The following is a 21970-nucleotide window of genomic DNA, read 5'->3' on the forward strand; positions in this document are numbered from 1 at the left end:
ACACACACACACACACACACACACACACACACACACACACACACACACACACACACACACACACACACAGCTGATATCACCTCAGCTCTCAGTGCAGTAACCTTTTGTAACCAGCTCCACATAAACTGTTTGATCAGACGTTTTCATCACTCTGTGATTGGATGAGATGAGAGAAGCAGCAGTCAGTGTGTACACATTTAGATGAGTGTGTGTGTGTGTGTGTGTGTGTGTGTGTGTGTTACTGATGTTGTGGGGACCTAAATCTGTGTCTGCAGGCTTTTATGAGGACGTTTGTTATCTGCACAGGAAGTAAACCTTTGCGTCTTTCTGCTTTGTCTGTGGTGGTGAGACGAGAGGCGGAGCCTGCTGTGCGTTCACGTTTCTGCTTCATGCACAGACTTCACACACAATAACATAACAACATCGTTTTATAGATACAGCAGACCATCTTTTTCATTGAATTATGTGCTGTAGATGCTAAATAAAGGCCAAGAAAACAGGACGCCGGGGTTTTTGAGATTGGATATGCAGACCTTTGATTTGTGTGGTATCGTGACCTACCACTGACGGGACAGTCCACAGTGAGGTTGGCGCCTGGACGAATGCTGATTTGTCCTCCGACAGTGGCTGTCAAGCTGTGGCCCAGCATCCCCCCGTGGTCTGAGACGTTCCTCCAGGACACCGCGATGGCCGGAGGCTCTGAAGATTCACACAAACTGCATCAGCCACTGAGCTCCCATCACATCCTCCCGTACCCTTAATGACAGTATATATCAATAAAGTCGTGATTCGACAACCATTAGAAGAGTCTCCAGGTTTTTCCAAGGATACCTAGATGAGCAGAGACCACGACTAACCTCTGATGTAAAAACATCTATTTTGCCTCAAATATCCCACAAACTCCTCATTTCAGAAAAGACGTTCATCAGTTACTTCTAGGCGGCTTTCGAGGGTAAAGAGTCCAGATTTGTGATGAACCTCAGACAAACTGTGTCCAGCACTGCAGCCCGTCCATGTAAGTGTGAGACAGTGGTGACAAAGTGAAGTTGTACTGCTCTGAATGGTTTAGGACCAAAATACATCAGTGACCTCCTGACCCAGTATGAACCTTCCAGATCCCTCAGGTCATCTGGATCCGGTCTGTTATCAGTTCCCAGAGTCAGAACCAGACACGGAGAAGCTGCATTCAGCTTTTATGCTCCTTATATCTGGAACAAACTCCCAGAAAGCCTCAGATCAGCTGAAACACTCAGTTTATTTAAATCCAGGTTGAAGACTCACCTGTTCTCAGCTGCATTTGAATAAAGCACCAAATCCACACTTTAAGCTTAAATTTCAAAACTTACATTTAACCACTGATTTTATCTGTTTTGCTTTTATCTGTTTTGTTTGTTTGTTTGCTTGTTTTAATCAATTTTAAATCCTGCTTTTTATTTGTTCTTGTTTCTAATGTCTCTGTAAAACACTTTGAACCACCGTGTTGTTGAATTGTGCTGTACAAATAAACTTGCTTGCCTTGCATTCAAAGTTCATGGTAAATGACACAGAGGCTGGTTAGACACAGGAAATGACATCACTGTGTCATTGGCATAGAAATGGCATTTTGCACTTTTGGGTTTAATCACTCACTTTCCTCAGAGAGTAACTGTAACGTCCGCGTGGAAGTTATTTAAATTACAACATCGAACACAGAAACTGCACATTCAATATTAGTTCCTGTTAACCTTCTGATTGTCTGGACATAAACAGAATAAGAAAAGATCAGATTCAACTGTTATTTCTTGTGCCAACAGATCAGCTTCCCGAACTTCCGGCTGATTATTTTGTGATCAGTGCTGCAGCCTTACTGGATACAAACATTCCTGAATGAACATGAATCAATCTGGAAGGATACCCCCCCCCCAAAAAGCTAAAAAAATTAGTTTGTGATTCCAGGACTGTATAAATCATTAAACCCACCACCCGGGTTTGTTTGCAGTCATGGAGCAGGCTGAGACGGAGCCACAGCGTTGTGTTCCTGTAGATCACAAGTGGAAAATAATCCCTCACACACGACACCAGTGGAAAAGAAGAACTGGGTTCATGTTGTGAACAAACACAGCTGTCCCACACTCTTTTCTGCAGGCTGAGTAAGACGGTGAAATCTGTAAACGTATATATTTATAAATCCATTTATTACCGCGCGCTCACAGACAAAGCAGGCCGGGATTGATATTCATCAACATAGTTAAGAAAAGCCACGAGGGAAATTACAAAACCTCCACTGGAACTGGAGAAGATGTGCATACAAATGCAACCTTACGTGAGACGAGTGAACTGCAACAAAGAGCACACCTGCCAGCAGCAGCTGGGAAGCCTCCGAGTCTGAGCCCAGCGCGTTGGCAGCGGCGCACCTGTACTGGCCTCTGTCAGACGCTCGGAGCTGCAGGATGTGGAGGCCCGCTCGATCCCAGGACACCCTGCGGACACACGAGGAAAACATTTTTACTTTTTACCCAACTCATGCCAACAAGGAGAACACGGCTTCCTCATATTCCCGTACTTCTTTCAAAGTGGGGCAGCTAAAACGGGCGAAGAGTCTCCGCTGAGGGACTGGTGAATAATTTTGGATACAGAGGAAGTTTGTTGAGCTGTAGATGAGGAGATCATCACCCAAACACAGAGAAACACAAGGAAGAAACTGCAAGTGCTATTTTATTGTTCACAGAAGAAGCCTGTAGCTCTCTAACATTCTAAACCTGACGTTTTGGGGTTTTTTTGCAAAGCCAGGTGTCGTTATATTAACACAAACGTCGCACCTTTGTTCCCCCTCCCGCCCACAACCTCAGAGTGATGTCACACCTTGAATATCAGAATATAATCGCTGTCAGAGAATGTTACATTTTAACAAGTGTAAATGTAACAAACAGACTGAGCTGTGCAGACAACTTCTGTAAGGTTTTATTATTTGTAGCAGCAGGTTAAAAAATCTTTGGTAAAGCAAAGTTTTCAGGTACCAGGATCATCTTCTCATAACAGAAGCAAGTACATACAAGAATCACTGAGAGGAGATTGATTAGAGGCTTCGTTATGCAGTAAGAGTCTGTCAGACAGCTGTCAGCTACAACGTGAGGAGATACGAGTGCGTCGCTACGTACAGGTGGGCTTTAGACTAAAACAACACTCCTCCCCTGTAAGGGGAGCAAACAGCACCGGGCCAAAAGAACCAGAGAGCTGTCCACGTCGCCGGGCTCAGCGACGCCCCGTCTTCCACACTAAGCTTTGCAGCAGTACAGTTACTAGAGCGATATTTGAAACCACGGTGCTACAGCACACACACTCTGACGTGCTGCAGCCTTTTAAAACTGCTCTGCAGCTCTGTATTCCAGACAGCAGTGATTTGCATGTAGATCAGGCACTCATAACTGTTCTCCTTCACTGCAATGGAAGAGACGTACTTGTTCTTTGATCTGCGTCTCTGCCGTAATAACACAGACGTGAACTTTTCACTGACGAATAAAAGAAATAAATGCTGCAGACCCAGTAAATCTGATAAAAGTCCTTTTTAAAAGGTCAGTCAGCAGCACAGCGTGATGCAGAGCTAACTTCAGCTGTTATCACGCTCAGCTCGCGCCACAGTTTCAGCACTTTGATAAAACTCAGTCAAGGGCGGCTGCAGAACATTGTGTTTTCCTCTGCAGCCCACAGGTCTTGTAAATGTCAATCAAGTGTTCGTCTCACTTGGGCGTTCAGATTCCCGACCGTCCTCAGAGCTTCTTTCTCTCGCGCTCAGATTAAAAGAACCGTCTGACATATTTGGAAATGTGTTTGTTTACCGGCTTACCCGGCATCAAATCGGAAAATCAATAGCAATTTCATCTCAGCGCATCTTACAGACAAGTTCAGGACGTGATTAAAAGCAGCTGAGCGCCACAGCAGGGAGGCGGAGGCTAGCACCACCTGTCGTGGCTTGTTTCCTCCTTAAATCACTTAAATAAACAGGAACACGAGGACTCCTCTCATACTGAAACTAGCAAATATCAAAGCGTTTCTTTTAGATTTGCTCTCAATGTACAGACATGAAACTGATACTGATTTTCTTTATCTGACTCATTGTGCTGAAAATCTCTAAGGAAGAGATGAGCAAGAGGAGAAGAAAATGATGAAGACCTCAGGAGACAGTCAGACCAGTTCAGTGGAAAAGCCTCGGCCATCTCTCCACAGCAGCTCGTTCGTTTTACAAAACTGGGTTTTCAGCTCATCAGGTCACAAAATGATCAGACTGCAGCCACGAAACACAGAACTGTTGCTGAACTATGAAGCCGAAGCTCACAAAACTCCTCTAACGTCCCCCAGACATCAAAGGGTTTGTGCCATTACCATCACTGCCAGAGGGGGCGTCAAAGATCCCACACTATGGGCTTAATCAACACGATGAGGTTCAATCGTTTGCATATCACAGGAGGAAAAGTTGCTACAGAAACACGGAGAGAAAAAACGATTTAAACATAAGCTTTCGAACTGTTTGCTGCCACGTTTTCTGGACTTTTATCAAGACATTAATCAATACGCCATCCTGCACACTTTGCAGAACCAATCAGTGGCATGATTTGGACCAGGCCAGTTCAGCAGGTTTAAACCTGACTCATGACGACAGCGGCGCAGGAGCCGGCCGGCGAGCTCGGAGGATCAAGAAGAGGTCGTGTTGTGTAACGCATCGGGGCAGAAACGCTCGGTCGTGCTGTGATTGGCAGCTCCTGCTCCCACGCATGGGCTCCCTCGCAGTGAGTCGCAGCTCGCAAACCTCCATCAGCATTTCACAAGTTCCAGTTAAGAAAATCGAATGTGTTTTTGAAAAGGGTGGGCTGACATGGACGAAACTACACGAGTGCAAAATGTGCGGTCATCCTGCTTCATCAATATTCACTCAGTGAGGTTTCACATCCAAACACTGCATCGTCACACGGCCTGTTAAAATGAGCATCACGGCTCAAAGTCAATAAACCCACTGATAAAATGTGCCGGCTCACCTCATGTGCCAAAACTTTCATCTGTGGAGGGACCGACTTTATAAATCAGTGAACAGAATAAATGATTCACAGCATTCTCTCATTTTACTTTCTCAACCCGTGAGGCTGGAAACAGCGCTCAGACTCACACACGGCTCCGACCACCTCAAACTGAACGTCTGACCTAAAGGATCAATGTTTGATATCCATGACTTAGAGGCTACAACTAATTAAAAATAGCACAAGGACAGCACAGTGGTACAGTGGTGGCCTCACAGCTAGAAGGTCCAGTTCCACCATCAGCCCACATGTGGAGTTTGCGTGGGTCCTCTCCGGTACTCCAGCTTCCTCCCACAGTCCAAAGACATGCAGTTAGTGGAGTTGGGTTAATTGCTCATTCTAAATTGTCCCGGGTGTACCCCGCCTCTCGCCCTAAAACAGCTGGATAAATCCAAGAGGATGGATGCATAACAAAAAGACTAAATACCAGCTTCTTGTAACAAATACCTGATCATTTTTACCTAAAAAGTAAAAGTAGTGGAAGACAAATGTTTTGTCTTGACAGCTGAGCCTTCGACCACAGATTAGACAGAGTTACAGACACATCAGCAAAAACCTGAACGAGGTTCAAACTCGTTCAATGTTCTGCAGACCTGATAAAGGCGATAGTTGGGTCGGTGATGTGGCGTTTTGCTGAAGCCTCCTTCAGTCATGCTGCTGCAGGCTCAGGCCGCTGGGTCCTCCCACAATGCACCAGCAATTCTCCTCTGTACTGCTTACAAGAGGTATCGTAGTCACGTGCTCAAACCTTTGATCAGAACTGATAAATGACTTCCTGTCAGGCTCAGAGACGGCACTCTTTAAATAAACAAGCAGAACTAATCGGGAAAGCTGTGACTAGCCTGGTGTAGAAGCTCATACCATCGACCGAGGCGGTGTCAGTAGTAATTATGACTGCTAGTTAACACCGACTGATTGTGGAAGTGAAAAACACGCATTCAGCCTCTTTCAAAGACTTCCTGGGGAGTCACTGAGAACCAGGGGCATCAGCAAAGCAGCAAACATGTGGGAAGGCCGGGGAGATCCACCGGTGTAATTAGCTTCCCAATTAATTCACTGTGAATATTTCCAGGCTTCATCTGTTGCAGCTGGAAAAGATCACAAAGAGAAACATGAGCTGTAGCTAATTAACAGAGTGAGGAGGAGGAGAGCAGCTAACACGCTGCAGTTGGAGAAGTGATGAGGGGCAGCGAACGCAAAGATACAGGAGCAGGGCAGGTGAGGGAAGCTGCTTCCTCATTCTGTTCCTCTCTGCTGTGACTCTGACTGACTGCACGAGCTAAATACACCCAGAACTGGACCCTGGAGGCAGCATCGTGTCAGCAAATCACAGGAAAACTCAACAAGCTCAAAGTGCTGTTTGAAGAAAAAAACCCTGAAACACGTTCTCATGTTGGATGCTTTCAATTCTGAGAAGTGGGAAACACTAGACTTTATTTTGAAAAGCCAGTAAATCTGTATGCTCCTTTTGTCACCTTAAGTCTTTTATTTTGACATTTTAGGAAACGTCAATGTGTCCTTCGACTCTCTGAAGACTTTAATTTTGAAACTCAGACACATCATGAGCCTGTAGCATATGCTACCTACCGTTTGGGAAATCCTTAAAACTGTCATTAAAATTTGACACACACCTCAAATAGGCTCATTTTACCATGCAGACGCTTTTATTTTTGGATAAAGGTAAACATCAATAGTTCACATTTATTGTCCTGTGGGTTTTATTTTGAAAAGCAGATTCTTACAAACTGGAAAGCATCCTGTTAACTTGCTGTAAATAACTTGGAGCTTATATTTTGAATTTGTGAGCCACTCCGAGCATCTTGTGACTTCCTGAAGCAAACACGAAGCTTCCAGAATTCACTCAAATTAAAAAATATCACATGATAAATAAATCATGTCAACGATTAGTCAGAATCAGACTGACTGGCCCGTCAGCTAGCGCAGCTCTGCTACCTGTCAGAGTGCTGCAGCAGAGCTCCATCTTTGCTCCAGCTGATTTTGGGAGGCGGGGATCCCTCCGCAGGGCACCGGATGGTAAGCGACCGTGTGGCGTTGGTGAGGAGCGCGCTGTGTCCGATACTGATGTCGATGTTCTTCTGAAAGGTGGGTGGGACGCTCTGCTGCTGTCTGATGATCGCTGGTCTCTTTGCTACCGTCTCCAGTGGAGAGTGCTCGGACCAGTTGGGCAGTCGGTCTGTGGACGGACCAGGAAGCAAAAAGAAAAAAGGTTATCCTGAGAAAGGAGGCCGAGGAAGGTCAGCCGATGACACGGAGAGACGCCTGATGGGGTTGCATCAGCAATCACAACAAACACGGAGCACTTTATTAGGAACACCTTCATACCTGCAGTGCAGTTCAATCAGTCGTGTAGATAAACGTCAGGAAGTTCACATCAAGCCTCAGAATCACTGAAAATGTTTCTGGCAGGATGAGTGTTGGTGCCAGACGAGCTGACCGCAGTCTGGTACTGATGACCTCACCACAGAAACCCACCCACCGACCAACTAACCTCTTTCCTTCTCACCTTCCTTTAGTCCCTTTTCCTTCAATTGTCTTTCCTGCTCCCTTGTTCTTTATTTTTTTCTTTTCTATCGACAAACTTTTTAATGAAAGACATGAAAAAGTGTTGGAAGAAAGACACCGCCTGCACAGTGTGGTCGGCTGGGTCTCTGCTTACCTTTAGCTTGTCCTCCTCTCCTCGTGGTTCTGGTCCAGAGCTGGGCAGGAGACATGTGTGTCAGCAGGGAGGAGATGAGCTCTGAGGCCTGCTCCTGCTGGATCTCTCCTCTATCAGCCTGCAGCGTGACATTGATCAGTCTCTCCTCCACCCGTGGCTGCAGGGAGGCCACCTGTCCGCCAGCGGGCACCAGAGAAACCCGGGCCCCAGGTCGGATCGTCTTCAGGACTGAGTCGTGGCTGTAGCAGCTGGGCAGCATCTCCTCCCAGTCGGGTCCGGGAGCAGGCGGTCTACCCGCCGACCTGCCGTCACCGCCTATCAGCTGGAGAGTGAAAATGTCTGAGGCGGGTCCTGCCACACATTTGTACACCCCGGTGTCCTCTGGCTCCAGGAACTGGATCTTCAGAGAGCCGGACTTGGTGACGCCCAGGCGCTGGGAGCTGGGTAAGGCGCTGCCATCTTTGAGCCAGCGGATGTAGGCTTTGGGGAACCTTCTGACGGGGCATTTGATGACCACAGAGGTGTTGGGTAAAAGATAGGCGTGGCCACCAACGGTCAGGTGGAGACGCCTCTCTTTACGGGTCTGGATGTAGATGTTGTGCGTGCTAATGAGAGCGGGACACTGTTTGATCGCCTCCTCGTAGCCTCTAGTCTTTGCAGGGCGTCTCACCGGCTGCTTGACCTGGTTCTTCACAGCGGCTTTTCGCGAGTCTTTGGGTCTCATCTGCTTCTTGTGCTCTGTTAGGAATCAAAGAGAGACGACATTTCTTCTCAATACTGTGAATATTTTCAACATTTTTCAACATAATAAAAGTTTAAAGTTTGAGAAACTTCAGAGGAACAATTCATCTTTTTTAGAGGTCACCACAGTGGATCAGCTGCCTCCAGCTCCTCCACCCTCCTCTGTCACACCAACCCTCTCCATGTCCTCGTTCACTACATCCATGAACCTCCTCCGTGTCTTCCTCTTTTCCTCCACCCTGGCAGCTCCATCTTCTGTCCAACACATCCACCATCCAGGGCAATATTTCCTCTCTCACTAAAAGCTGAAATGCTGCTGTACCTGTTCTGGTTCCAACAAAGTTCATTTGACTTATTGATTTATAATCGTTCAAGCTAATTATGGACATTTTTTTTCTTCATTTACGTTTCTACTTTGAAATGATGATGAAATGATGTCAGTGCATGAAACAGTCAAACCAGAATAAGGACAGGTGTTTCCTTATAAAAACACTACATTACTCTTACAGGAAGAAGCTCCTCCTTAAAATAAAACAAACCTTCAGTGACGGCTGCTGCAGTATTTTCAGGGCTCCTGGTCTTCCTCAGGTGTCTGAACATCATCTGATTTAAAGAAGCGGTAACAAGGCAACAAGAGTGGGCGACTTATCCAATGAAACCACTGACTGTATGTAAAACAGACACAGTGCAGTCAGCCGCTGGTTTTGTGACGCTGTATTTCAGCGGCTGCTGTTTGTTTGGAGCCTAACCTGATCGTGTTTGGATGTGGTGGTGGAGCGCTAAGTGAGGCACAGGTGCTGCAAATGAAATGCACTTAATCAGCTGATCATCAGCGGTGCGAGCGTCTCTGTAAAGAGCAGTTCTGACACTTTGCTGGTCTGCAGGTGTGTTAACACAACGCCAAGGAGCACAGACGCCAGCAGAGGTCTTAGACAATCAAACTTCACAATCACTTTGAGTTTCTATTGAATAAATAATGACATACATTAAGGTGTCATGTGTAATTCATCTCAGGTTATATTTTTCTGAGGACTAGAAGAAGTAGAAGAAGGTCCACCTGACAGCCACCTGCCCCTCTCATTGGCTCCTCTGCAACGAGGCGCCAGCTGTTCGCTCACAGCTTTGAGTGTTTGAGTGAGAAGCGCGAACACAAGTCCATTAGTTCAAGAGGCAGGATGTGCTCGTGTCTTTGTTGGTAGATGAGAGCATTTTGAGGATGTTTGCTGCTCAGCATCCTGACTCATTCTCCGCTGCTGAACTTGGGAGTGGGAGGAGTCAGGAGTCACACCTCATGTTATGTCTAGGACACCCTTGACACGCCCCCTCGGCTGGGGGCGTAACAGGACGTCTCCAACATGAACATCATGTTGTTTTCAGCAAGACTTGAAACTAAAGACAGAAAGACGCATCTGCTGCGTCTGCATCTGCTGCGTCTGCATCTGCTGCGTCTGCATCTGCTGCATCTGCTGCGTCTGCATCTGCTGCGTCTGCATCTGCTGCATCTGCTGCGTCTGCATCTGCTGCATCTGCTGCGTCTGCATCTGCTGCGTCTGCATCTGCTGCATCTGCTGCGTCTGCATCTGCATGTGAAAAGTGATGTTGAAGCCTCAGTAAACAGCGACAGCCCGCCTCGGCTGGTTCATGGGGAGCTGGTAGCTTCCTTTATCTAACACCGGCGATATGTACATATGTAGTAAAGCTATTGTTGTGACTCTGACATTAATGAGTCACTCACTGAGTTTAAACTTTACTTTAACAGCTGAGTAACACTGCGCGTTACTGCGTTCTTTCAGAGGTCTTACCCAGAACCTCCGCAGTCATCTCAGTGACCCACGGTGATGAGGTATGTGTTTAGGCTCAGAGGCCCTCTGTGTTTATTTGAATTCCCGACTGTACTTTACTTAACATCGAGCAGGACGGCTAAGTGGATTCCTCAGAGCTTGCGGGGGGACGCGGGTCAGACCGCGTGACACCTCTGCGTCAGCTAAAAGCAGAGTACGTCCTAACAAGTACGAGCAGTTTGGGTCTCTGTGAGTGATGATGGTTATAAACCACGCTGATCGATGGTCATACTCAGGGCATGAGAAAATGCAAACAACACCTCCCTCTGAAAGGGACCCGGCTTTTTGCTTTACACCATTAACTCAAATAAAAGCTGTGAGCTGACGGCACAGACGCCGATACAATGAGCACGATCAGTGAAACAGAAGAGGACATTCTGACTTTTGATATTCGGTCATGCTGAGCAGGGCAGGACTCTGAAACAGTGGGCCGAGCGGCCGTGCACAGATCTACGACTGAGCGCTGAGACCGGATTCATCACATTATGTCTGCTTTGGATTTGTGACCTCAGGAAAGTCTTTTCTTTCTTTGTAGTAAAAACAACTTGGCTGCACTGAGTCCTCAGACTAGAGCACGAGTTAGCGTTTAGCACTTCCTGTTCTCATGTCCTGAAGTTCTTGTTTGTTTTTAGACAAGTGAAATATGTTCTGTGATTAAAAGAAGATCCAATCAGACCATCAGTAAAAGCCCCACTAAAGGTTTTATATGTTCCAACAGGGGTGTGTCTAAAGCAGGGCAAGGGGTGACACCCTCCCCTGAAAATATGGAGGCCCTCCATTAACACCTGTGGACTAGAGTGCTGTTTATTCTACATGTCCAACGCTGCTGGAGGAGAGCAGCAAGAGACAGAGGTGAGGTTTACAAGATGGTAGTGAGGATTGCTGTGGTGGATGGTTGGAGACGTGTCGCTGAGGAAAAGACAGGCTGAGCTGAAGATGTTCAGATGTTGATCGGGAGGGAGACAGGAAATGAGTCCATCAGAGGGACAGCTCAGAGTCAGGCTGAGAGTGGGTGGAGGATGAAGATGGAGCTGCCAGGCAGGAGGAGAAGAGGAGGAGCTCACAGGAGGTTCATGGATGTAGTGAAGGAGGATGCTGGGACAGGAGGAGGTGGAGGCAGATGATCCACTGTGTAAGTTTAGCCCGTGATCAAAGAGTGGGCCTGAACACATCAGCCATCTGGGTTAAAGAGTGAAAATTATAACGAAAAACAAAATGCATTTTAAAGTTTGGTTAAAGCCCAATGTGCAGCTCAGAGTTGGCAGCTGCAGATCTGCCAGGATGCAACGCTGTGCTGCAGCTCTGCTCAGCAGGACACTTTAAAAGGATTCGGGTTATTTGGCCTGTTTGCTGCAGGCGACGTCTGCAAAAAACAAAACAGGTCCTGTGGAAGATATTTCTTTATGCTCAACACAGAGAAAATATTCAACTGATGAAAAAAAACTGCATGCAGCCGCATTTCAATCTACACGACGTAACTAGGTTATAAAATATAAATGTCATTCGATCCGTGTAAAGTTCAGCCGGTCAGGAAAAGACACTCGTCAGCCTTGATAACTTTTAGCCGAGCAAAATATCACAGATCCACACGGAGGTTACCGTCCAGCCAGCAGGCTGCACACATCGCTGCGACGAATCCTTCATTTTGTTGTTGTGCACACGCAGTACGTCTTCAAGTGTTTGTGAAGAAAGAGCCTCGATCACGTGCTTCATCTCTAACACTGAGCCCGGCCGTCGTCCTTTAAACTGGCTCCGCCTCTGTCGCCTGACTACGACGCCGCACCTCTGCCCTTAGTTCGGGGAGACACCAGCAGATTCAGACGCACCACGAGGACAGGAAGCCCGCCCTCGATTTCCAGCAGACGTTAGATGATACTGTAGTTGATGCTGTCAGGATGCTGCTGCTGCTCGCTTCACGCCCCAAATCAAAAATGGAGGATGCTGCGAAGCGGCTCGCGGTGCTGCGATGTCCCTGATACTGCCAGAAAGGTTTTTCATGACATCAGAAACCTGTCAAACATCTACAAACAGGATGATTACACGGCTTGTTTAACGGCTCTTTGCTAAAATGTCGTGGAGTTCATCACCTGACAGAGTCAGACTGTCCACACTTGAAAGGACACAGACGACCTTTAACAGCTCGTGAAGGATTCTTTGGAGCGCTGGGTGCTTTTCTCCTGATCCGCCTCTGATGATCAAACAAACGATTAGTGAGACTGGCCTCCCGCTGATCCACCGTAGCACTGACAAATCCCCACCCCCGTCCTGTGTGACAGATATCACAGCTCGCAATGTTTCCAACTGCCGTCACTTTCTCTAACCATACGGTGACTGAACGTTTGTTACAGCTGCAGCGAGGCCGGCTGGACCAAAGTCTGCAGGATGGGAGCATTGACATGCAAATTCATTTGCAGTAGTTTCACCGCTGGCATCCCGGCTCTCTGCAGCACAAGCTTCCCTCCTCAGTGAGCTGCAGCGACCACGGCGGCAGCCCCGGGTCTCAGCAGGTCTCTCTCTGCTTTTCCTCCAATTCTTTCCATTCAATTATTAAACACATTGAAATTAATGAGAGGGGGAATTACGGCAGTTGCAACTTGCATGCTCCACGTTTTGAGGTTTCAGAGTTGTTCCAAAACCATTTTTAGATCGTCCCGTTTGAGTTTGAGCTTCTTCTTCTCGGGTGGTGATTCAAGCAGGCGCACAAGTTCTGGGCAGAACTGCTCAACCGTCAGACGAGCACCTCTGAAGCAGCCGACGGCTGATTTGCACTAAAGCGTCGTTTCAGCACGGCGTGATCGCACGCAGGACGTGAACATCTGTGCCAGGCGACACACTGAGAGAAGATGCATGTCTGCATGATCACCATCACTGTCTAAGAGTTCAAACGGGACGCTGTCAGGTCTGCCCATAAAGTCACCTGCTTTGACTCGAACACATCTCCTCTGCATCGCGTCCACACAGCTTCCACTGCAGCTGCTGCCGTTACATCGCTCGTGGTTCTTATCTTCTAAACTGACCTGAGGTCTGTGTGAAGGAGCCGTGTGTTTGGTTCCCTGCTCAGCTGCTTGCATCTCTCCTTTCTCATCCCTGACCAACATAAAGAAAATAAACAACCTGAACAATATGAAGAACATTATCTGTCCGTGTGTTCCTACAGGCTGAAACGCAGGAATCATTCTCTGCGAGAGGAAGACGTTTAACAGGCAGCTGTTACGTATTCTGTTGTTATTGATGGTGCTCCAGTTACAGTAAAAGCAATAAAAAACAGAGTGAAGGTCATATTCACTGAAACAAAATGTCATGTATTCACTAAATGTCCCAGCCTCCAGTTTACATGGAAATATAATCTCTCCCTCCCTGCAGAGGAAAGTCAGAGAGCTCATTAGAGCAGCTCGTTTTCACAGTGCTGGGCTGTTTGTTCAGTTCTTCCCTAAAAACTCAGAAGAATATTATAAGCAACAATTCCACACACAAAAGGAAACATTCCCACACTCAGTAGCAGGTTTTCCTGTCAGCACCCTGCGGCCAGTCTGAAAAAATGCAAAACGTCCGTCAGACCTAACAGAAGCAACGAGAGTCCAACAAATCTCGCGGCACAGATGTGTGGGAGCTTTTTCTGTGGCCCTGCTCTCAGATGAGAGCGGCAGCAGTCTGTCTGGTCCTCTCATCAAGTTAAGAACATGTAGAGTTTAAGGCTTCTGAGGCGGGCGGTGCAAAAAGCTTTGGTGAGCGCCACGTCGTGCCAGTCTTATTCACCAGATCTACTGCAACTTCGTTCACTTCAGCTTTATTCACACCTGAGCAGATCCAGGACACAACGGCGAAGAAGAGAGATCTGAAAAGAGCAGAAGCTGTCCGTGCACACCTGAGAAGATGATCTCTAAAAGGAGGACGGCCATGTTTGAATCAGGTAAGGTTTATTTATATGAGCTGATTCTCAGAACTCCTTAAACATTTCATACATGACATCATGTTTATATCGAGTCACCTCGAGCATCTGTTTGCTCTGAAGACACCGGGACTCTTCCACTGACCCGGCCTCGGCCTTCGTCCTGATTAGGCGGTAATATCCGAGGCGGCAGCTGGAAAAAACATTTCCTGAAACACACATGGACTCTCAGGACTCACTGCGACATTTGCGAGGCATTAAGTCACGTGTTGTGCAGCGTGCGGGTGAGTCGAGTCGCGGAGGATTAGAAAAACAGATCAAACGGTGACTCTGATGTTGGACCAACACCGAGGCGTTTATTTCACACAGACGTCAGCGAGCGGCGTCTCCTGCAGCTTGGCCGCAGTCATCACGTGAAGTCATCGGCACTCACTGAGCAGCTGCTGAACCCGATGCGTGATTTTCACATAGGCTTCCCACACAGCATACGTGCACGCATATGGCAAAGAACAGCACGCTGTGTTAGCGTGAAGATTGGCCAGTCCGAGTTCCCTTCAAGCATTCAGAGAGTAAACGCGATGGCCTGATACACCGCACGGGGCCGGGGGTGTAAACACTGCTCAGAGGCCCGAGGGTGAGACTGTTTCACCAAGCTGTAATCTGCCATGTCCCAGCGACAGTCCTCCTCACAGAGAGTTGATATCACAATAAACAACATCCATCCACCCTTTTCTGTCACATCAGGTTCTCACATCACCAGTTGACCTGTTTGGCTCTGATGCACACACGAGGACGACACGCAAACACCACGCAGAAAGCCTCTGGGCAGATGGTGGATTCAAACCCAGGACCTCGAGCTACCCACTGCCGCCCCGGTCCTCATCCATGAAAAACATATTCCACCTGACCCGTCACAATCAGCTGATTTATATTAAAGGAAGCACTGACAAATCTAACCTTCATACTGAGATATCAGCATGTTTTCAGAGTTTCAGGCCCTGTACGTAGACGGGGGTATAATTCAGCATCATCTGTGGATACTGGAGATATTTTGACGTGGCAGAAATCACAGCAAGAAGCAAAGAAAAACACATCTACTGATCAGATGGATGGCGGTTCAATCCCTGACTCTGGTCAGATACCAAAGTGTCCTTGAGCAAGACACTGAGCCCAGAGTTGCTCCCCATGCGTTCACTGAGTGTTACACAGAAAGCACTTACACACTTAGACACAAACTCCTTCTGTGAAAGTCAGACACATGAACAGGTTGCTGGTGTACCTGAGGCTTCTGTTTAAGACTACCGTCACCCAGCCATCCTGTTACCCAGCTGCTCAGGTCAGTCTGCCGGGGGACAGCTAGCGGGGCCTACGCTACCACCGGCTACAGGGGCCTGGCTAGCTAAGGGTTTTTCAGTGGTGCGAATCCGAGTCTCCCATTCAGTGATGCTGGCCTCCAGAGCTGCAAATAGACTACATTTATAACAAGTATCATTACTGCTAAAGGAGGTGGAGGAGTAACTACACACGTGACACAATGAGCAGGAGGGACAGGTGAAAAGGCCATGCTGCTAGCGAGCCGGCTAAGCTAAGCTAAGCTACGCTAAGCTAAACTAAGCTAAGCTAAGCTAAACTAAGCTAAGCTACGCTAGCCGAACCCTGTCACTGTAAATTAGTGAGTGAACACACAGAGTGGGCTTCGGATGAAGCACCTGAAGATTAGACTATGAAATAAGAAGTTATCTGTAAGTTTTTAATTAAACTGGCTACACAAAAACACAACTGTGTTAGAACAGGAACAGGAAGTGATACGCAGAGAGAGCGAACGCCAAGTGACAGCGCCACCCAAAGGAGACCACCAAAAGAGCGGTTCCGCGCACTCTGTGTATGAATGGGTGAATGAGGTTTGTTGAGTGCTCATCTAGAGCAGTAAAGCGCCGTCTAATAACCAGTCTATGTGAATTAAAGTGACTGATGTAACTGGCGTGTCACCTGCCTTTGCCCAAGGCAAAGCAGGTGACACAGCCTGAACACGAGTGTGTGCGTGTAATAAATGTGCATTAAATCAGGCATCAAACCCAGTGTCCCGCACAGATGGTCACAGGAAAAGTGTCTTTTCCACAGGACGGACGTGTTTGTGTGCTCTTACTGGGACAGGCCATCATGCGGCAGGTTCGTACGAGCGGCGGAGACGGTAAACCCGAGCACTGCTCCCTCGCCACCGTCACCTGACGGCCCGCCGCCGTCAGCTGGAGGCACAGCAGCTCCCGGCGCTGGATCCCCAAACCGCAGGACACGGAGCACTGCAGAGGAACGTTAGACACGGCAGAAAGGTTTATGACAGATCTGCAGGACCCCGGCTGGGTCACACTGGCTGATTCTCCTGTCAGGTGTGGTTAAAGTGAGGGAAGAAGGAATTTATTCATTGGAATATTTGATATGCCCGGCACATTACTGTCCTATATTACTGTCCATAGATAGTTTAATGAAGGTGGTAACATATGCCCTGTAGAGAGAATAGACTCAGACTCTATTATTTTATTCCATTGAGCTGGCAGAATAGAGCTGGTCTGTTTGTGAGTGTAAGGCTAATGTTGGTCCTTCTCTGTTAACATTATATAACTTTAGGTTGTTGCACAGTGAGAAATGGTTCATGTTATAAAGTTACATTATGAGTTTTAGAAAGTTGGTACCAAGTGTGTGTTTTCCCCCCAGTAGGCGGGCGTCAGGTATACTGGTGTAGGAGCTTCAGTACATATCGAGCTCAGCACACCCACATCTGGCTCTAGTTACCCCAAACATCTGCAATCAGATGGTTTTCAGTGGCCCAGTCTACCTGCCAGTGTGTTAGCATAAATAAAGTGGGAGGATACAGCAAAACCTGAAATCATGAAAAAGTGACTGATTTGTTCCTGGACTCAGATTTGTACTTTTTTGGCAGAGAGCACTTCTTTGAAGCGGTGTTTTATTGGCCTGAAACAGTTTTGTCCCAGCTGTTATATCATCTGGTTAAGCTATAGCAAACTGTTCACATGTCTGTTCCATTTATTCATTTTTAATGTGAATCGTGTATTTATAGTATTAGTGTTTATAATTTGTTGCCTTTCTTGTTCTTTAAGTTCTTTCCTCCCGATTATTTTCTTTCCGCTTGCTGTCTGAGTTTGATGTCTGCAGAACGGTTGCCTGCTTCTCTAACTGCAAAACAAATCTACCTGAGGGGCTGAACCTGAACCAGCCTGGCTCTTCAGCAGGAATGTGTTACCATGGCAACCACCAAAATTGATTTGTAAAAAAAAATCAAAACGTATCGACCATATTTTAACCCGAATCACTGAAATACTGAGGCAAGCAGCTTCAAGTTACTCGACTTCCTGCTATCACTGAGACACAGGAAGGCAGCTGTAGGTTTTCTCTAACAGTAAGCACAGGAAACAGGCAGGAATATAACGCTGACGTGCAAATTTCATGTACGGAGAAAAAGCTCAGGCTCCTTTTTTAGGATGACATCACTATATCAAGGTTTGCAAGCAAACAAGCAAAGGGTTTCTTACCAGTGCTCGTGAAGAAAAGACAAAGACCTCATGTGATGGTTTCATGCTTAATGGTCTTGTCTCTCCAAAACAAGCTCCAGGCTGGGTTTGTGAGTCCTAACCCTGCTCGCCTGCACAGACCTCTGGTTGGTCAGGCCTGCCTCTAAGCACGCTTCCTGCCCATCTACTGCACTCTGATTGCTGCTGAAGCCGTTTAATCTAACTCTAATTAAAGACACTGGCAGTACAATCCAGCTGCAGCTTAAATCAGACGTTGCACAATATGAAAAAACAATATGACATTTCTGCACTGTGTGCTCACCTTTCCCCATTCTCCTCCTGCTGTGTAGGGCACACAGTCCATATTGCCACAGCCTCTGTTTGTAGCGGGCTTGGTTACCTGGCAGGCGTCGTCCCCCAGCCGCCTGTAGGCCCCCGTGGACAGGAGCTGCTTACAGTACACCTTCCGCACCTGAACACCATCACCACAGGTCTGGGAGCACTGGAGGGAGGAAGCAGAAGAAGAGCGAGGAGGTAGAAAGACAGGGCATTAATCACCCTCCGTACACACACGCTCAGAAAGTCCGTACCTGCTGCCAGGCCTCGGTCTCCCAGGCTGGAGGACAGTCCACCTGGTTGCAGGGCTGCAGGATGGCAGGTCGGAAATCCATGCACGCGTCCTCTGAAATAGTCTGAATATCTTGCTGGTCGACGGACAAAAGACGCATGCAAAACACGCTCCTGGTCTGTATGCCGACACCGCAGGACGCAGAGCAGCCCGTCCACGCCGTCACCTCCCACCTGGCGAGAGAGACGGAGCTTCAGACAGCGAAAGAGGCGAGCTCAATCCTTGAAGCAACAGAATTAATCAAAGGATTAAAAGACGCCTCTGTGTCACCTTGTAAAAGTATGATCAAACACACTAGAATACTCAGGTACTACAAATAAAGAGACGAGAGGCTTCAGGTATGTTGGCATCTCATGTGGGGGAGATGAAACACTCTCACTCTGTCCAGCATCATTTTTAGGTGCCGTTAATCACGATGCAGAGCCGTGCTGCGCGTCGGTTATGTAAAACATGTCTGATGTTGCATCAGCTGAGCACTCAAACAAAACTTCACAGATGTGTTGTGTTATGATGCATGCACCGCACGCATACAGCAAGCTGCAGGTGAACAACAAGCTTGCTCCTCATAAATCTGCTCTGTGCAGTCAGAAGGAGATCTCTAACTGCATGGACGGTGCTGAAGAGCCAATCAACAGCCAGACCAGAAACCTATGAGCCAATCATGTGGATGCACTGAGGCTCACAGCAGTTTCAACTGTGTGGCGGGAGGTGTGACAGTCAGGTGGGAGGAGCCAGAGGCTTTGGACTGAAGCCCCACCCACCTCATTTTTAGTGTGTGAGGGGCAGCCAAACAAAATTGGCATAAAGGTAGGATGACTATGAAGGGGGAGGAGCTAAACCAAATTATACCAGACAGAGGATGAACTGAGAGGCTGCACTGAGGCCAGCATCAGATAAAGAAGGATTACTTTGAACTGTGAATCATGCAAAGCAAAGTCCATGAATCCAAATGTTGAGCCAGACATGAACAGAATATATCTGCTTGAATTTCTCACACAGAAACTTTCTTTAAAAGACTTTTATTCATCTGTGCCGTGACTAACTCCATTCACAGTTTGATGACCTCGGCTTTTCATGTGTCTTGCCAGACATTGCACTATTCGCCTCATTTTAACTTCAGACAGATCTCTCTCTCCACACGCTGCCCGAAAACTGTGATTCTCTTAATAAAGCTGAACGACCTCTTTAAGGAGGTTTCTCTATAATTAACAGGACCTGACAAACTAATTAAAACCCCATCTGACGCTGACAGCAGTTATCTCAGAAGATGTGAGAGTAACACAAGCAAAAACTAATTGAAATGTCGCATGCATAATGATGTGGAACGCAGTGTAAATGTATGCATTTTCTATAACTGTAATAACACATTTAAAAAAGTCTTCACACTGTTTTGTGTAGAGATAATGAGCTCAGTAACATCTGGGCTTTTGCTTGGTTGACCTGATGATTTATCAGTTTGTGTCTTTTTCCAGCTCTTCTGTGTGCTTTGGCTCAGCAGGAAGAGATTTAGTTTAGTGTTGAGTTTTGCTTTGCTTCTCTCATGTCGCTGCACTGATGACTCGATTGGGAAACCCTGAGGAACCGAAGCGGGTTTACACCCAGATCCCAGTTACCCACGAGCGTCAGTCCTGAGCTCAGAAAGAGTGATACCTGTGTGACATGCTCCTGTGATCAGGTAACTTTTTCTCAACCACCAAATCTACACGTGTGGGGAAAGTGGAGTCAGCAACATGCCCACTGTGGGCCATCGGAGCAGCTTCTGTCAGCAAGCATCACCTGAGTTGGGGAGAAGCCAAGTTGTACACTCCGCCGCAGGCATCCTGTCCTCAACATGGGACTAACAGCTATTAAGAGACTACGAGCGGCAAAGTTCCTTAAACACATCGTGACAACCAGCCTGAGACCAAGTCCTGTGCAAAACCACCAAACCATTAGACAAGCTGAACTGTCAGCTTGGAAAGGAAGCTCACCAAGAGTGAGCGACTGGTCAGGGGTTGTCAGTAAGCCAGATGGACAGCCCAGCCAGGTGAGGGACCAACCAGGGGAGGGCCCAACCAGGGGAGGGCCCAACCAGGTGAGGGCCCAACCAGGTGAGGGCCCAACCAGGTGAGGGACCAACCAGGGGAGGGCCCAACCAGGTGAGGGACCAACCAGGGGAGGGCCCAGCCAGGTGAGGGACCAACCAGGGGAGGGCCCAGCATTGTGGAGCCTGATTGGCACTTGTGTTCATTGGGCTTCCTGCTGCTTTCCTGGAGGATGAAGGAACTGATCCATTAACTTCCCCCCACGTCCACCTGACCTAAATCCAACACAACACCTCTGGGATGTTATGTTTCCTCAGACCCGGAGCTCAGTGGTCCAGATCTGGGAGGACACCATCTGTTGTCACATTAGGAGCATGCCCTGACATTATCAGGCTTATACACAAGCTCCCGGGGCCCTAAAAACTACTGAGTATCATTTTGAGCTGCTGCAATGACATATGAACTAATGTGACTCGCCTGCTGCATCATTTTTTCAGCCCTCTGTATTTTGATTATTCACATTCCCAGGTCCATATCAGTATAGATATCCCGCATGATTGTTTTCACGTTGAGGTCTCACGTGTTTTCAAAGCGTTCCTTTATTTTTTTCATCACAGTATTTTTCACTTCACAGATAATGTTTTGAGCTGCTGGTCTCAGTTATTTGCTGCACAAAAACCCCAACAAGGACAAGGCTGCATAATCCACTCTCACTGTGTGGGATACAAGATTATTCCCAAATGTCCGACCTGACTGCTGACGGCGGTGGACCACAAACTACACACCGACCTCATACAGAGCGCAGGTGTCTTTATGGTGTTCTTTCAGTTCACAAGGTCAGAGAAACCACAGGGAGAGACACGAATCCCAGCTGAGGAGAATGATGTATAGCAGTCACATGCACAGGCTGAGTGGGAGAGAGTTATAGACACAGCAGAAGAGGGAATAGGGGAGGTTCTCCACCTCCCCGCGCTCTCGCTGCTGGACTCCCAAACTCAGGCAGCGGGCTACACCCCGGGAGTGAGGGGTATTACTCATGTTGTAGGGACCTAAATCTGTTCACACAATCATGTTATGAGCAGAAAAAGCAAGTCAGCAAAACATAAATCATCACATTTTAATGTGAAGACATATTTTAAGGTTAAGGTAAGTCTCCGAATGAATCTATGATGCACCGTCCTCTGAAATCGTGTGTGTGTGTGTGTGTGTGTGTGTGTGTGTGTGTGTGTGCGCGCCTGCTCTCTGCAGCTGCTTCCTGTAAATGTCCATTAGAGGAGGAGGGAGAGATAAATCACTGCGTGTGAATCAGTTTGTAAGACTACTGGACGGGCAAACATCCATCCGGTGCCTGGAAATGTGCTGGAAACTTAGAGCTCACACACCCACTCACGCTGCTGGCTGAATATCAGGAGCACATTACGCTTGTTGGGATTCAGAAAACGGGTCATAATCAGAATATGTAATCAAAGTGTAAAACTGAGAACAATGTGAAGCAGATTTGTGTGTTTGAGATGTGTTTTTGGCTTCATCCTCTCACTAATGTTACAACAAACACATGTGAAGGCTTCTAACTGCTGTTAACGACACTGGATATA

General features: G+C 47.4%; 1 protein-coding gene across 1 annotated transcript in view; it reads right to left on the reverse strand.

Moving 5' to 3' along the window:
- The window catches only part of adamtsl3 (ADAMTS-like 3), a 97331-nt gene that overhangs the window by 10282 nt on the left and 65079 nt on the right, over positions 1 to 21970 (reverse strand). The window contains exons 17-23 of the mRNA XM_005726448.1: positions 18314 to 18524; positions 18046 to 18225; positions 16343 to 16496; positions 7726 to 8463; positions 7002 to 7242; positions 2335 to 2459; positions 562 to 699 (exon numbers count right to left, since the gene is read on the reverse strand). Of these exons, the coding sequence (XP_005726505.1) occupies positions 562 to 699; positions 2335 to 2459; positions 7002 to 7242; positions 7726 to 8463; positions 16343 to 16496; positions 18046 to 18225; positions 18314 to 18524 (1787 nt within the window). The remainder of the gene's footprint in view (positions 1 to 561; positions 700 to 2334; positions 2460 to 7001; positions 7243 to 7725; positions 8464 to 16342; positions 16497 to 18045; positions 18226 to 18313; positions 18525 to 21970) is intronic.

The sequence above is a fragment of the Pundamilia nyererei genome, unplaced genomic scaffold, assembly GCF_000239375.1.
Source record: "Pundamilia nyererei isolate P.nyererei 1_Seehausen unplaced genomic scaffold, PunNye1.0 scaffold00019, whole genome shotgun sequence".
In the NCBI taxonomy this organism is placed as follows: domain Eukaryota; kingdom Metazoa; phylum Chordata; class Actinopteri; order Cichliformes; family Cichlidae; genus Pundamilia; species Pundamilia nyererei.